Raw genomic sequence first — 15,062 nt, forward strand, 5'->3', positions numbered from 1 at the left:
GTGGATTTGAACTGCCAACCTTTTGGTTAGCAGACGAGCTCTTAACCACTGTACCACCAGGGTTCCCTGGTTATTATAAACACTTAATATTCTCCCCCGGACCCTTGAATGAATCTCACCACACCAAGATGTTTCTGGAATAGGGTCCATGGGGTCCTGGTGAGGGAGCAGAGAAGACACCTTGTGGTCCCTTGGGTCCAGGCAGTTTAGAACTGGGTGGAAGAACTTTTAAGCTGGGTCATGGTATAGTCTGATTTGGGTTTTTAAATAGACTCTTCTGGCTTTGCAGGACCTCTCCCGGCTGACCTAAATGGTTGAAGGGAGGCGTGTCAGCTCAGGGGTGTGTGACTGCATGCTGTGGGCTTGAGGGGGTGGGGGCTGTACTCGCGGGCAGCTGAAGGCACGTGCGGGTGGTGAGTGTTCGGTTGCTCAGAGGGAGCAGGAGCCACGGAGGTCAGAGCTCACCGCATTAGCTTTGTCATCACATCCGACTCGCGGCTTCACCTTGGGCCACCTCCAGCCATGAGGCTTCTTCTGCTGACTTTGGCTGTGCTGCTGCTCTTGTCCCAGTTCACTCCAGGTAACTTGGGTGTCTTCAAGGGACGAGCAGGGTGTAGAGACCATGGTCTGGCCAGGGAATCCCAAGCGCGGGGGTTGGGCTGCCAGGCAATGGGAGGTCACCATTCAGAGTCATGTAGAGGAGAACCTACCTGGCACCCGGAAGTCACCTTTGCCAACAGCAGGTGCCAGATCTTAAATACCAACTGCAGTGTCCAGAGCTACCCACTCAGCCCATCCCCTCCCCCTCTTCTCCCTGCTGAGTTCCAGGGACCATGCAAAGGTGGCCCAGTGTTTAAGGAAGAGTGGCGGGGGGGTGGGAGGGACAGGAGAATTAGGAAAGAGGGGAGGTCAATAATGGCCCTTTTACAAAATATCTCGTATTTACTTTTGTTGGCTCTGTGTCAGGCCCCATGCTGGGAGCTGGGACCACAGAGATAAATGACATGGCCCTGGGGGAGTTTACTCGGGGAAACAGTTAAACAGGGTGACCTGAGCTGTGATAAAGGGAAGCCAGGGGCCTGGGGTGCACCCAGGAGGGACCAACTCAGCCTGAGAGTCCAGAGAATCCTCCTGGAGGGGCACTTGAGTCCTGAGAAATGAGTGGAAATGAGAAGGGGAAAAAGAGGTGGAACTAGGAAGGGTGTCCCAGGCAGAGAGATGAGCTTATGCAAAGGCCCAGATATGGGAAAGAGCATGGCACCTGCAGAGACCTGGCACAAAATGGAGGAGTGGGTTAGGGGCAAAGCATTCTAGTCCAAGGTTTTGATGGGCCTTGAATGCCAAGGAAAGGTCTAAGCAGGGAAGGGCCCTGGTCAGACTTGCCCATTCCACTAACTCAGCACTAACTACCTGCCCTTTCCCCCCATCTGACAGAAGCTTCTGCCCACCCCATGAATTTGTATGTGTGTGTGATAAATATACAGTTTCCTGGGTGGCAGTCAGCTGCTAACCTAAAGGTTGGTGGTTCAAACCCACCCAGCAGCTTCACAGAAGAAAGGCCTGGAGAACTGCTTCCATAAAATTACAGCCAAGAAAACCCTACGGAGCAGTTCCACTGTGTAACACATGAGTTGGAATTCACTCGACAGCATCAGGTTTGGCTTTATGGTTCTGGAAGTCAATATATAGGTAACAAAGCATTTGCCATTTCAACAATTTCACATGTTCAGTGACATTAATTATGTTCATCACATTGTTCAACCATCACCCTTAGCCATTCCCGAATCATTCCATCACCTTTAACAGAAGCTCTGTGTCCCATAAGCATTGGGTCTTCCTTTCTACGTCTCTCCTAGTAACCACTATAAACTTGCCTAGTAATCTCTGTATACTTGCCTAGTGTAGATATTTCATATAAGTGATACCATACAATATTTTTCCTTTTGCGACTGACTTATTTCACTCAGCATGATGTTTAAAGGTTCATCCGTGTTGTAGCATGCATCAGGACTTCATTTCTCTTTATGGAGGAGTAATATTCCGTTGCATGTATATACCACTTTTTGTTTATCTCTTCATCTGCTGATGAACATTTAGGTTATTTCCGCCTTTGGGCTATTGCAAATAGTGCTGCCTTGCACACTGGTGTACAAATATCTGCGTTTCTGCTTTTAATTCTTTGGGGTATATGCCGAGGAGTGGAATTGTCTTTTGTGTTACCCTTCCACAGGGTCAGGATGTGAGTGAATTTCCTCAAACAAATTAATTCTTTGGGGATTATAAAATGCTGATAGTCTGTTTGTTTGTATGTGTGTGTGTGTGTTTTTCCCCGTGGCTAGCTGGAACACTTACATAAAAAAGACACTCTTTGTCGTCTATTATTTGGTTATTCAGCAGTACAGTTCATATTAAAAAAAACCATTGGCTTCAGGTCAGTTCCAACTCGTAGCAGCCCTACAGGACAAAATAGAACTGCCCCATAGGGTTTCCAAAGAGCCCCTGGTGATTCAAACTGCCATCATTTTGGTTAGCAGCCAAGCTTTTAACCACTGTGTCACCAGGGCTCCACAGTTCATATGGGAAAGACAAAATAAATGCTTGGCTATTTTTATTTACAAATTTGCAAGATAATAATTTACTTCCCATTACTCTCCAAAAGTAACAAACTAGTTTTCCATATCATTATAAATTCATGAGTTTAAATATATTTGATGCGTTTTCATTCATTACAATTATTTATTCTTATTGAAACTCAAATTGCCCCATTGTTGACAAGTGGGAGCCCCTTTAATATGGCTCCTAAGCCTTATTTTACATAATCCTGGTAGTCTTTGAAAGGTCCCTGGGTGGTGAAACGGTTTTCGCTGGACTACTAACCTAAAGGTTGGCAGTTCAAATCCACCCGCAGTGCCACAGAAGAAAACCCTGGTGAACTTCTTCCATAAAGATTACAGACGGGAAAACCCTGTGGAGCAGATCTACTCTGTAGCGCATGGGGTCTCCGTGAGTTGGAATCCACTCTACAGCAACAGGTTTCATTTGGAGTTTTTTTTTTGGTAGTCTTCGATAGCTTCCTAGTGATAAAGCCGTCTTATAAAGACCACAGGGAACACACCTACAGCCTGACAAAGTTAGATGTATCAACTTCCGGGAGCAAAGGCAATGCACAGGGAAGGAACCGTGGGACATCACACCAAATGAAGAAAAAAACAAAGGGTTACTACAGGATTGGGAGCACTGGTTAAGCACTCAGCTGCTAACCAAAAGTTGGAGGTTTGAACCCCCCAGTGGCTCTAAGGGAGAAAAGACCTGGAGATCTGCTCTTGTAAAGACTGCAGCCTAGAAAACCCTATGGGGCAGTTCTACTCTATGTGCCACCAAGTCAGAGTCAACTCCATGGCACACAACAACAACAACGGGTTGGGGAAACAGTTTGCACTCGACTGCTAAAAAGGCTGGTGGGTCGAACCCACCCAGAGGTACCATGGAAGACAGGCTTGGTGATCTGCTTCCCTGAAGGTTACAGCCAAGAAAATTCCATGGGGAGTTCTACTCCGTAAAACATGGAGTCATCTCGAGTAGGAATCTACTGGAAGGCAACTAAGGACAACTACAGGATTATGGGAAAGAATGGGGTTTCATAAAATGTAAATGAAGCCGTATTTGATAGACTTCAAGGCAAAGCAAGCCCATGTTCAAGGGATTGACGTCAGGCCTGGGCTAACAAGCAGATTCAGGTTCCCTTTTCCTCAGCAACTACAAAATTAAGACACCCCAAATGCTCTGTTAACCCAGAACTAAAACCATTCCTGAAACCCACTGTTTAGACAAACATTAGACTGGACTATAAGACATAAAATAATACTCGTGAAGGGTGTGCATCTTGGTTCAGTCAGATACACTAGACCGAATGGGCGGCTCCTGTCCGGAGGCAGGATGAGAAACCAGGAAGGGACAGGAACTGGATGGATGGACACAAGGAACCCAGGATGGAAAGGGGGAGTGTGCTGTCACATTATGGGGATTGCAACTAATGTCACATAACAGAGTGTATAAATTTTTGTATGAGAAATTAACTTGAGCTATAAACTTTCACCTAAAGCACACACACCAAAAAAAAATTAAGATAAATGTTGGATTTTGTATCCAAAAACTCCTTATCTGCAGCCTTGAACTGGCTCTGAAATCAAGGCCACTTTTCTGTGTTAAAGGCTCAGTTTTTCTAGGGAAGAATGTGTTGTTCCACTCATGCTGATATGACTTCAGAAACAAAGTTTCTGCAGTCAGGATTTGAGAAAACAGGGTTTCTCAGCACTTTGTCCTTGTGTTAATTAACAAAAGCAGTTGCACTCTTCACACTTGCTATCTGGTGTGACAAGATATTATAGACCTTGAATTAGCCGTTTCTTTTTGAAGCTCTGATTTCTTTTATTGGGAAAATGGTATTTCAAAACTACAATCTAGATGCTAGAAAGCCAATGCTACTAAGTTGGTCATTGTTTCTAGGCTATTAGAAGGGGAAGGGGGCAAGGGAACTCAGGCGAGAGGAGAGAAAAGTGGGGCTCATGCATGCCTACAGGATGTCCTTTTACAGCTAGATCGGGAGAGTCTCTGGGTCAGAGAGCTCCGAAGGACAGCAGTATCCTAGAGTCCTTACAATGATAGGATTTTATCTTGTCTAGGGCTGGGGCTAGCAGAAGTGGGGTGCAGTTTCGTGGGATAAGTAAAGCAGGCAGGCTCTAAGTGGCTAAAACTCTACTTCGTTGGCCTATTTTTAGAACAATTGGCTGTGTAAAAATTTGAGATTGACACCTTCAGGCTTTTTGGGCTAAGGGACCTCAGCTTGGTATAAAGAAGTAAACAACCTGGGCCCAACACAGAGAGCTCACCTTTTACTTAATGACTAATGATGTAGAGCATAATTTCAGGTGCTTATTTGCAGTTCAAATCCGCCAGGCGCTCCTTGGAAACTCTAATGGGCAGTTCTACTCTGTCCTATGGGGTAGCTATGACAATGGCACTGGGTTTTTTCGTTGGGTTATTTGCCAGGTATATATCTTCTTTGGTGGAGTGCCCACTTTTAATCAGATGATTTGTTGAGTTGTAAGCTTTTTTATACCTTCTGGATAAAAGTTCTTTATGATACGTATGTTTTGCAAATATTTTCTTCCAGTCTGTACATTGCCTTTTGATTTACTTAACTGCGCCTTTCCATGGCAAGACCTTCTGGTTTTGAAGAAGCTCAGTGTATGAATTTTTTTCTTTTGAGGTCCATGCTTTTCATATCCAGTCTAAAAAATCCTTTGTTGAAAAAGCACATGTTTTGTTATATATATACTTACCACAATTAAGAAAAAAAGTTAAATGAAACAAAATTTATTTTTTTGCCTAGCCCAAGGTCAGAAAGATTCTCTCCTATGTTTTCTTCTAGAAGTTTTATTTTTGTGCACAGTGAGAGGTAAGGCCCATGGACATGCCGGCATCATTCCTTTCGCCTTTGGATCACCTTGGTACCTTTGTTAAAAATAAATTGACAATATAGGTCTGGATCAATTTATGGGCTCTTCCTTCCATTCCATTAATATATATGTCTTTAACCGCTACAAAACTTGGGTTTGGAGCACTTGGGAACTGTTGCAGTTTTTTGTGCCTCTTGCTCAGTGTCATTGATACAATCTCATCCCAAACACTGACAGAACAGTTCTTTTGAGAACTGTTGTTGCAAGCTTGTAGTTTGTCAGTTAGTCATGATTCAGGAGCAGGGGAGGCATCAAAAATAACATGGATGAGCAATGAAAACATTACGCTAAGGTAAGCAGGGCCGGGGGTGGGGGGGAGAGACTCAAAAGGCTATATGTTATACATTTCCATGTGTATGAAATACCAAGAGTGGGCAAACCCACAAGGCCAGAGGACAGAATGGTGGTTGCCATTCCCTGAGGGAAGGGAGAGTGGGTTGTTGTTGCTAGTTGCCCTTAAGTTGATTCCAACTCATGGTGATTCCTTGTGACCCCATGTGTAATCTTTCAGAAGAAAATCGCCAGGCTTGTCTTCTGAGCAGCCTCTGGGTGGGTTTGAACCACCAACCTTTCAGCTAGTAGCCAAGCACTTAACCATGTGCACCACCCAGGGGAAGTGTAAGTGACTGAGTGACTACTTAATGGGTGTGGGGTTTCTGTTTGGGGTGACAAGAAAGTTCTGGAACCCGATGATGATTGTACATTGTGAACGTACTTAATGCCACTGAGTCAGTCACACACTTGAAACTGTTAAAATGGTAAATTTTATGTTTTGTGTATTTTACCACAGTTAAAAAAAAAAGGGATGAAGAGAGTAAGGCCAGGGTCAAAGGCAAGGAAAACTGGGGACCCTCTGTCATGTCTGTTTCAATCCTTTTACAAAACCTTTCAAATCCAGGACCTACCAATTCTTAGTGCTAACACTGGCTCTGTTCTTCTTTCCCTTTTGTGTCAGGCCACACCCAAAAATGTTGGAATCTTCATGGTAAATGCCGCCATCAGTGCTTCAAGAAGGAAAAGATCTATGTTTACTGCACTAATAATAAATTCTGCTGCGTGAAGCCCAAGTACCAGCCAAAACGAAAGCCATGGTTATCTTAAGTGCTTTGAAGCCTAAAGCCACAAAATGCGGATGAAGCTACCCAGAGTCTGACCAGTGGACTTCTGAGCTCTATTAAAATACCTCTGGATGATCCCTGTGTTTGCCTGCTAATGACCCCAACAGTTCTCAGGAGGTCCACTTTCACATGGTCTGTGAAGTCAAAACCATTTTCATAGTTATAATAAGATGTTATTTGGCTTTCCAATCTCGTGCACTCACAATTGTGCAATGGAGTTTTCCAGAAACTACATGTGTGATGACATCATTGCTCTGACAGCTAAAGAAAGATTCTTATGTACTCTTGTCCTTCTAGAGTCTAGCATCTAGAAGATTTAAGATATAACTATGTTCATTTTGAGAGGTTAACTCAGTTGTTCTTAGTAATTCTACCAACTTCTTACTACTTCTCTTGGTTATGTTATTAACCCCTGTAACCTCATTATTATCTAATAAAATGTTATTTTAAAATCCCAAAATTTTCCTTGCACCTATGTAGAAGCACAACAAGAACTAAAAACATTTTTTGTTGTCTTATTTTTCAGTAATATTTTAATCGTAACATTTATAATATTTCATTTTTAATTACAATATTTCATCTTTGTAATTTTCACTATGGTGAATATAAATAGACACAACTCACATCAGGAATCAGCAAACTACAGTCCAGGGACCAAATCTGGCCCACCACCTAGTTTTGTAAACATAGTTTAATTAGAACACAGCTGTGCCCATTCCTTTATGTATTGTCTATGATTGCTTTCATGCCACAATGACAGAGACTGTATGGCTTGTAAAATCTAAAATATTTACTATCTGGCCCCCCAAAAAAGTTTATCAACCCCTAACCTACATAAACAAAAGCTTTTGGGGGTCCCTGGTAATTTTTAAGAGTGTAAAGATGTCCAGAGGCCAAAATGTTTGAGAAACAGTGGTCTACCCAATCACGCTTGAGGAGAAGAAAGCTAGGTTAGGGAAATTTTGCCAGGGAGGAAACGGGACTTTCTCTATGCCAGGTGCTCTGTATCCTTTATCTCATCTATTCCTCACAACCAACCTGAGAGAAAGACATGGCCAACACCTTTCCTTTATAGATGGAGAAATGAAGCTCAGGCAGGTGAAGTGATTTCCCCAGTGCCTAGGATTCAAATACTGGTCTGTATGACATCAACGAGGAGCCCTGGTTGTGCAATGGATAAGCGCTTGGCTGCTAACCAAAGGGTTGGCAGTTTGAACCTACAGGAGAAAAGACTTGGTGATCTGCTCTCGTAATTACAGCCTAGAAAACCCTATGAGGCAGTTCTACTCTGTCATATTGGGTCACTATGAGTCAAAAATCAACTTGAAAGCACCTAACAGCGACAACATGACCTCAAGGAGAGGGTAGAGAATACCAAAAACCCAAAAACCAAACCCACTGCCGTCAAGTCGATTCCGACTCATAGTGAATAGAGAATATGGACTTGCAAATAGCCAATATGAATAAGAACTATGAATAGGAAATGATTATTATATTTGAGTCTCTCAAATGAAAAGCTGGGAAGACAGTGTTAGAATGGTGTCCCCACCTCTGGGATCATTACAGGAGCTGAAGAGTTAAGCAGGAAACTATGTTTATCTCTAGGCCTAATTCTTACACCATTGAATCTCTCTCTAAATCAATCTCTCTTTCTCTCTCTCTTTCTTCCTCTCTCTCCCTATATATGTGTATGTCTCCATATACATAATAATGTAATATATCACATTGATATAATATTTTTATCTAATCTACAATATATAATCCACTTTTGTCACTTGTCCCATTAAAGACCCTTACAGCATTTCCCCTTTCATTACAGAATTTAGTCCAGAATCACAAACTGTGTTTAGTTGTCATGCCTCTTTAGTCTCCTTTAATCTAAAACAGTTCCTTAGTCTTTGTTTGTCTTTCATGACATTTATATTTTTTAAGAGTACAGGTCAGTTATTTTTGGCATGTTCTTCAGTATGGATTTGTCAGATGTTTCCTCATGACTAAATTCAGTAGGTTGTACATCTTCGGCTGGGATACTACATAAGCAATGCTGTGTCCTTGCCAGGGTAATATATCCAGCAGGATCTTCTTCAAAGAATCTAAAGGGCTATATATCTTTTAAAGATGTTGAAAATCTGTGAGTGTAAGAATGTCTATACCAGGATGCATTGATGGGAAGGGTATACAGGTGTAGTGAGGAAAGAGCATTCAATCCTCATCTTCCCCAGAAGGAAGTTGATTGATAATGCCCAAAAATGAAAATTCAGGGAGAAGAAATACAAGCATGTTATTTAAAGACGTGGAGGAAATACCAAAACAAGCAGCTAAAAGAAACAGAAGTAGTGCTTTTGGTGAGAAGCAAGCCTGGAAGGGGGAACACTATTTTTCATAACAGGTCTTAGAGACTTAATGGCTCTTTTAACTTTAGCTAGAAAATAATGTTTAAATACCAGTTAAAATAACATCAAAAATATAGAGTAATTGTTTCTTGCTATCCAGCGAGGAAGATTCATTATTCAATCAAAAAATATAATGGAATGCCTCACCTGCCTGGAACTGAAGATACCATGGTAAGCAAAAATAGATAGGTTCCTGTCCTTATGTGGCTTAGTCTTATGGTGGAGATAACCATCAATCAAATAATCATACAACTCAAGGTAAAAATTCATGTGTGGATTGTATAAAGGAGGTCTGTCTCCACTTTGGATCCAGAAGGTCACACACCCTTTGCTCCCACTGTAAAACCAGGAAAGACAAAGAAAAAGAACTAAAAATCATATCTCTTTCAAGACATCAAAGATCTCTAAGTGCAAAAATATCTGTAAGAACTAATTTTTAGAAAGGATAAGCCCTTTCTAAGAGAGCAGAGATCAATTGTCCCATCCCTTATTTCCCAGAGAAGCATTTACCAAGTCTGGGCAAAGGAGAATGGAGGATTGGGGTGGCTACAGGCAGAGGGGCTTTGCTGGGATGAAGAGAAACCAGGGCAACTTTTAATGATCTCATAAGCTGGCGTGATAAATCGAAACTCTTAGGAGTTTCAAGTGCAGAGCTAGTTTTCCCCCCATGTGCCAATTCTCCCACATGACCTGTTTGCTGAACACATGGAAGGCAGAAGCCTGGGCTGCAAAGCAGAGAAAAATCCTTCATAGCCTCACAGTACTCAGATCCCAAACACCTGGCTAGAAGGAAGGGCCTGTAATACACATAAGACTGATCTCACTCTCAAAACATTTGAAGTCAGAGGTACAATAAAATTAACAACCTTTCTCTGAGGTAAAATAATATTTATACAGTTCTTTTAAATACAATTGCTGGTATAGAAAAAAATTTTACAGGACATGCACAGAAGAAGGAAAATATAACCAATAATCAATACTAAAAACAGTCAAATGAGATGACCCAGTTATTGGAATTAATAGACAATATTTAAATTACTGTTATAATTATATCAAAGAAATTAGATGAAAAAATTGCTAAAATGGACAAAAGGTTGGAGAATCTAAATTCACACCCAGAGAAATAGTTTCCATTGCTGCATTATAAAACCACCCTCAAAGCTTGGTGGATTAAAATAACTATTGTTTCTCACCATTCTGTTAGTTTATTGAGTGTTTCTTCTGATAGTCTCACCTAGGGTTGCTCATGTGACTTCATCTCTCTCCACATGGTTTCTCCATCTCAAGGAAGTTAACCTTGGCTTCTTCCATGACAGCTGGTCCAAGAGGGCAAGCCTCAGTATGCAAGCATTTATCAACCTTTTGTTTGTATTATGTATGCTTCCTGAAGCCCATTGGCCAAAGCAAGCCACATGGCCCAGGGTCAGTGCAGAAAAAACTACACAAGGGCATGGATACTAGGAGACATGATTCACTGGCGATAGTCAATGTATCAGTCTATCACAAATGGAATCTTTAAGAAAGAATAAATTCGGCATTCTAAACTGAAAAATAAAAAATCTGAAGCTAATAATTTATTGGATGAGTTTAATAGCAGACTGAGCATAGTAGAAGAAAGAGTCTGTGAACTTGAATACATATCAATAGGAATTACACAAATTGGAGCACAGAGACAAAAAAGAATGAAATTCAAAGAGAAGAGAGCATGAGAGACTTATGGAACAATATCAAAAGGCCCAACATTTGTGTAATTAGAGTCCCAAAAGGAGAAAAAAGAGGGAATGAGAAAGAAAAACATATTTTTAAAAGATAATGGCTGGGATTTTTACAAAATTCTTGAAAGACATCAACCCACAGATTCAAGGTTAGTGAACTCCAGATAGGATAGGCACAAAGAAAATCAAACCTAAACATGTTACAGTCAAACTTCTAGTAGCCTACCTGTAAATATTTCAAACAAAAATTTTATGGAAAAAATTAGAAAATTTCTTTGAAAGACAATATAGAAACCCTCAATTAATAGGAAGATTAATTAATTAGAAGACTCAAGATCTTAAGGATGTCAATTCTACACTAATTGTTCTATAGATTCAGTGAAACGCCAAGCAAGATCCTGACATGAGTTTTTAAGAAATTGTTCAAAATTGTGCACATATCAATATTTTGTTAGGAACATAAACATGTGTAACAAAACTGTCAATAAAATCAAAGGGAATAATTAACACAAATTTAGGATAGTGGTTACCTCTGAGAATATGGGAAAAAGGGACATGATCAGGAAGGGGTAATAGTGATGTTTTATTTTTCAATCTGGATGGTAGGTATAGAAGTGTTCGTTGTCTTTTTTTTTTAATACTTTTACACATTTTAAAAATATTTTTGTTTTCTTAATATATAATAAAAGCAAGCTTTTTTAAAGTATGAATATTGAGTGCCTTAAAGAAATGTAACACCAAAAAAATGAGAAAGCTGATCAATGATAAAAGATCTAGAAGAGGAAATATTTGAAAACCACATATCTGATAAAGGATTTTTATCCAGAACATGTAAAGAACTCTCAAAACTCAATTATAAAAAAACAAGCAACCCGATAACAAAATGAACAAGAGATTTAAATAAACACTTCACCAAAAGAGATATATATGTGGCAAATACCCATTGCCCTCAAGTCAATCCCAATTATAGTGACTGATAGGACAGAGTAGCACTGCCCCATAGGGCTTCCAAGAGGTGACTGGTGGATTCAAACTGTCGACCTTTTGGTTAGCAGCTGAATGCTTCACCACTGCGCCACCAGGGCTCCCATGCAGCAAATAAGCACATGAAAAAGTGCTCAAGTTGATAGTCATTAGAGAAATGCAAATTAAAGCTGCAATAAAATACCACTACACGCATATCAGAATACCTAAAATTAAAACAATTAACCATAACAAGTGTTGGCAAGGAACAAGTGTTGGCAACTGGAATTTCCATACACTGCTGGTGGTAAAGTAAAATGGTGCAGTCTGGATAACAATTTAATAATTTGTTAAGCTAAATGTACAGGTACCATATCACCCAGCCATTCCACGTCTAGATATTTTTTGACCAGGACAAACGAAAACATATATCCACACAAAGACTTGTATACAAATGCTCCTAACAACTTAATTTGTAATAGCCAAAAACTGGAAACAATCCAAACGTCCATCAACAGGTGAATGGATAACAAATTGTATAGATCCGTATAATGGAATACTACTCAGCAATAAAGAGTAATGGACTACTGATACGACAACACGGATGATTCTCCGAACAATGCTGAGTGAAAGAAGCCAGGCCAAAAAAAAGAGCGTATACTGTATAACTTTATTTGTAAAAAAAAATCTAGAAAATGCAAACTACATAATCTACAGTTACTGTACATTAGTACCTGGGGGGCAGTGAAATAAGAAGTGGGAAGCAGGGGCATGAGGAAGGAATTACAAAGAGGCACAAGGGAACATCTGTGGATGGTCTTTGTTCAAATATCACTTTCTCATTGAAGCCTTCCCTGGATACCCTGTTTTAAACTGTTGTTGTTACTTGCCATCAAGTGAATTCCAACTCATGGTGACCCCATGTGTGCAAAGTAGAACTTCTTCATAGGGTTTTCAAGGCTATGACCCATCAGAAGCAGGTCACCAAGCCTGTCTTCAGAGGCTTGTTTTCTGTGGTGAAATGAGTTCCTTTATGTGGCCTTTTGCCTTGTTTCTTTGGAAAAACAGCTTGAGAGATTTTCCCCTAAACCCTCAGGAGTTACCTTTGCCCTAGTTTTCTACCCCAGAGGGCTCGCTACTTTTGTCCATGTTGATTGACATTTCCTGAGTAAGCTGTAAACAATCTGATGCTTTCATACTCTTTGTCAGGTCCTGGGCTGCAGGGATTGGATAATATATTATAGACTATGCAAATGAAGTGACTATGATCCACTGAGGGGATTAGTCAGTTCATGGACCTGCAGAGGTGGGGCCCATGCCTGGAAACTGGCAGAGTTTGCTTATATATGGAGCCCTGGTAGCACAGTGGTTAAGAGCTCGGCTGCTAACCAAAAGGTCAGTAGTTTGACTCTACCAGTTGCTCCTTGGAAATCCTATGGGGCAATTGGTTTCTGTCCTATAGGGTCACTATGAGTTGGAATCAACTCGATGGCAATGGGTTTTGTTTTGTTTTCATTTTTTATTTTGCTTATTTATGCAGCCAACCCCACAGAGTTTTCAGAAGGAAAGGAGAAAAGGCAAGAGAGGCAAAAAGAGAGAAGAAGCAGAGAGAAAGGAGGTGAGGAATCTCCTAAGAGTTCTAACACAGGTCAAGGGTTACAATGCTGAAAACAGCAAGAAGCCCAGAATGTGCCCTGCATTGGAGTTGGTAGTGATAGCAGAAACCTGCTGCTAGGAGTGCAGCTAAGGGAGCTGAGCAAAGCTGCTACACTGGCTATGAGCTGGGCCAGTTAGCAGCAATGAGATCAACAGTAGGGAGGCAGAAGACAGGGAGGCCCACCCAGCTGAGAAAGGGCATGCGTGACAGAGAGAAGGGCCTGCTTGCTGGCACTGCCAAGAGGAGATGAGAGAGCTGTCCTGTCCTGAAGAAAGAGGGATGTGCACTCCACTTCAGGGGAGCCTTCCAGACTTTGCCTATGTGCTTCCTGATCCTGATCCCAAGTTGTAGCATATTAATCCTGATCCTGAGCTGTAACCTGTTGATCCTGGTCCAGAGTTGTGCCCTGTTACTTCCTTAATAAACCACCTAACTGTAAGTATGATTCATCTGTGAGTTCTGTTTGGCCATTGCAACAAATTATCAAACCCCAAAGAGAAGTAGAGAGTGCCGTGGGAGGGATGGCTGGTGTCAGAATTGATTAAAAAAAAATTGGAAAGTGGAGATATGTCTGACCTCCACCTCATAGGAATCAGTTTTGTGGTTCTCTTTCCTCTTCCTGAAGTTAGATGACTTCAGATGCTACTAAAACATTACAAGTTCAGTCCTCAACCTTTCCGCTAAGAATCCAATGCTTAACTGTTTGCACCACCCAGAAAAAAAAAAAAAAAAAACTGCTCTCCTTTATTTTCATTCATGCCTGCACTTTTCTATAGTATTTATCATCATCTATTAAAAAAAAATTTTTTTTTCTTTTTTTAGTACATTATACTTCTCCTTTATTTTATTTGTTGTCTCCTCCCCACTATATTGATTTCATTTTACTTGGATCCACAATCAACACCCATGGAAGCAGCAGTCAGGAAATGAAAAGACACATTGCACTAGGCAAATCTGCTGCAAAGGACTTCTTTAAAGTGTTGAAAAGCAAAGATGTCATCTTGAAGACTAAGGTGCACATGCCCTAAGCCAGGGTATTTTCAATTGCATCATATGCATGTGAAAGCTGGACAATGAATAAGGAAGACCGAAGAAGAACTGACACTTTTGAATTGTGGCATTGGCAAAAAATATAGACTATACCATGGACTACCAAAAGAACAAACAAATCTGTCTTGGACGAAGTACAACCAGAATGCTCCTTTGAAACAAAAATGGTGAGACTGTGTCATACATACTTTGGACACGTTATCAAGAGGATCAGTCCCTGGACAAGGACATCGTGCTTGGTAAAGTATAGGGTCGGCAAAAAAGCAGAAGACCCTCAACAAGATGGATTGACACAGTGGCTGCAACAATGGGCTCAAGCATAACAAGGATTGTAAGGATGGCGCAGGACCAGGCAGTGTTTCGTTCTGTGGTACATAGGGTCGCTATGAGTTGGAACTGACTCAACAGCACCTAACCACAACAACAACAACCCCACCCTATTAGAATGTAATAGAGGTACGATAAATACACATTTTGGCTATATGCCAAAGAGCTAAATATTAAAAACTGTATTTGGCTACAACCTAGTTAGTGAAGGGAAAGGGCATTAAACAAGAAATAAGTGCATAATTGAGAATAACTGCAGTGGGCAGGGGGCATCACAGGGGAAGTGGGCCTCTGTGGAAATATCAGAATAACCCTCTCTC

At 41.0% G+C, this 15,062-nt stretch overlaps 1 protein-coding gene across 1 annotated transcript; it reads left to right on the forward strand.

Annotated features, from left to right (window-relative positions):
- Positions 1-242: 242 nt before the first annotated feature.
- Positions 243-6,620, forward strand: DEFB123 (defensin beta 123). Its single transcript, XM_023549919.2, has 2 exons — positions 243-580; positions 6,475-6,620. The coding sequence occupies exons 1-2, from the start codon at positions 523-525 to the stop codon at positions 6,618-6,620; spliced, it is 204 nt and encodes a 67-aa protein (XP_023405687.1). The 5' UTR covers positions 243-522.
- The last annotated feature ends 8,442 nt before the right edge of the window (positions 6,621-15,062 follow it).

This window comes from Loxodonta africana, chromosome 24 (genome assembly GCF_030014295.1).
Source record: "Loxodonta africana isolate mLoxAfr1 chromosome 24, mLoxAfr1.hap2, whole genome shotgun sequence".
Taxonomy (NCBI): Eukaryota; Metazoa; Chordata; class Mammalia; order Proboscidea; family Elephantidae; genus Loxodonta; species Loxodonta africana.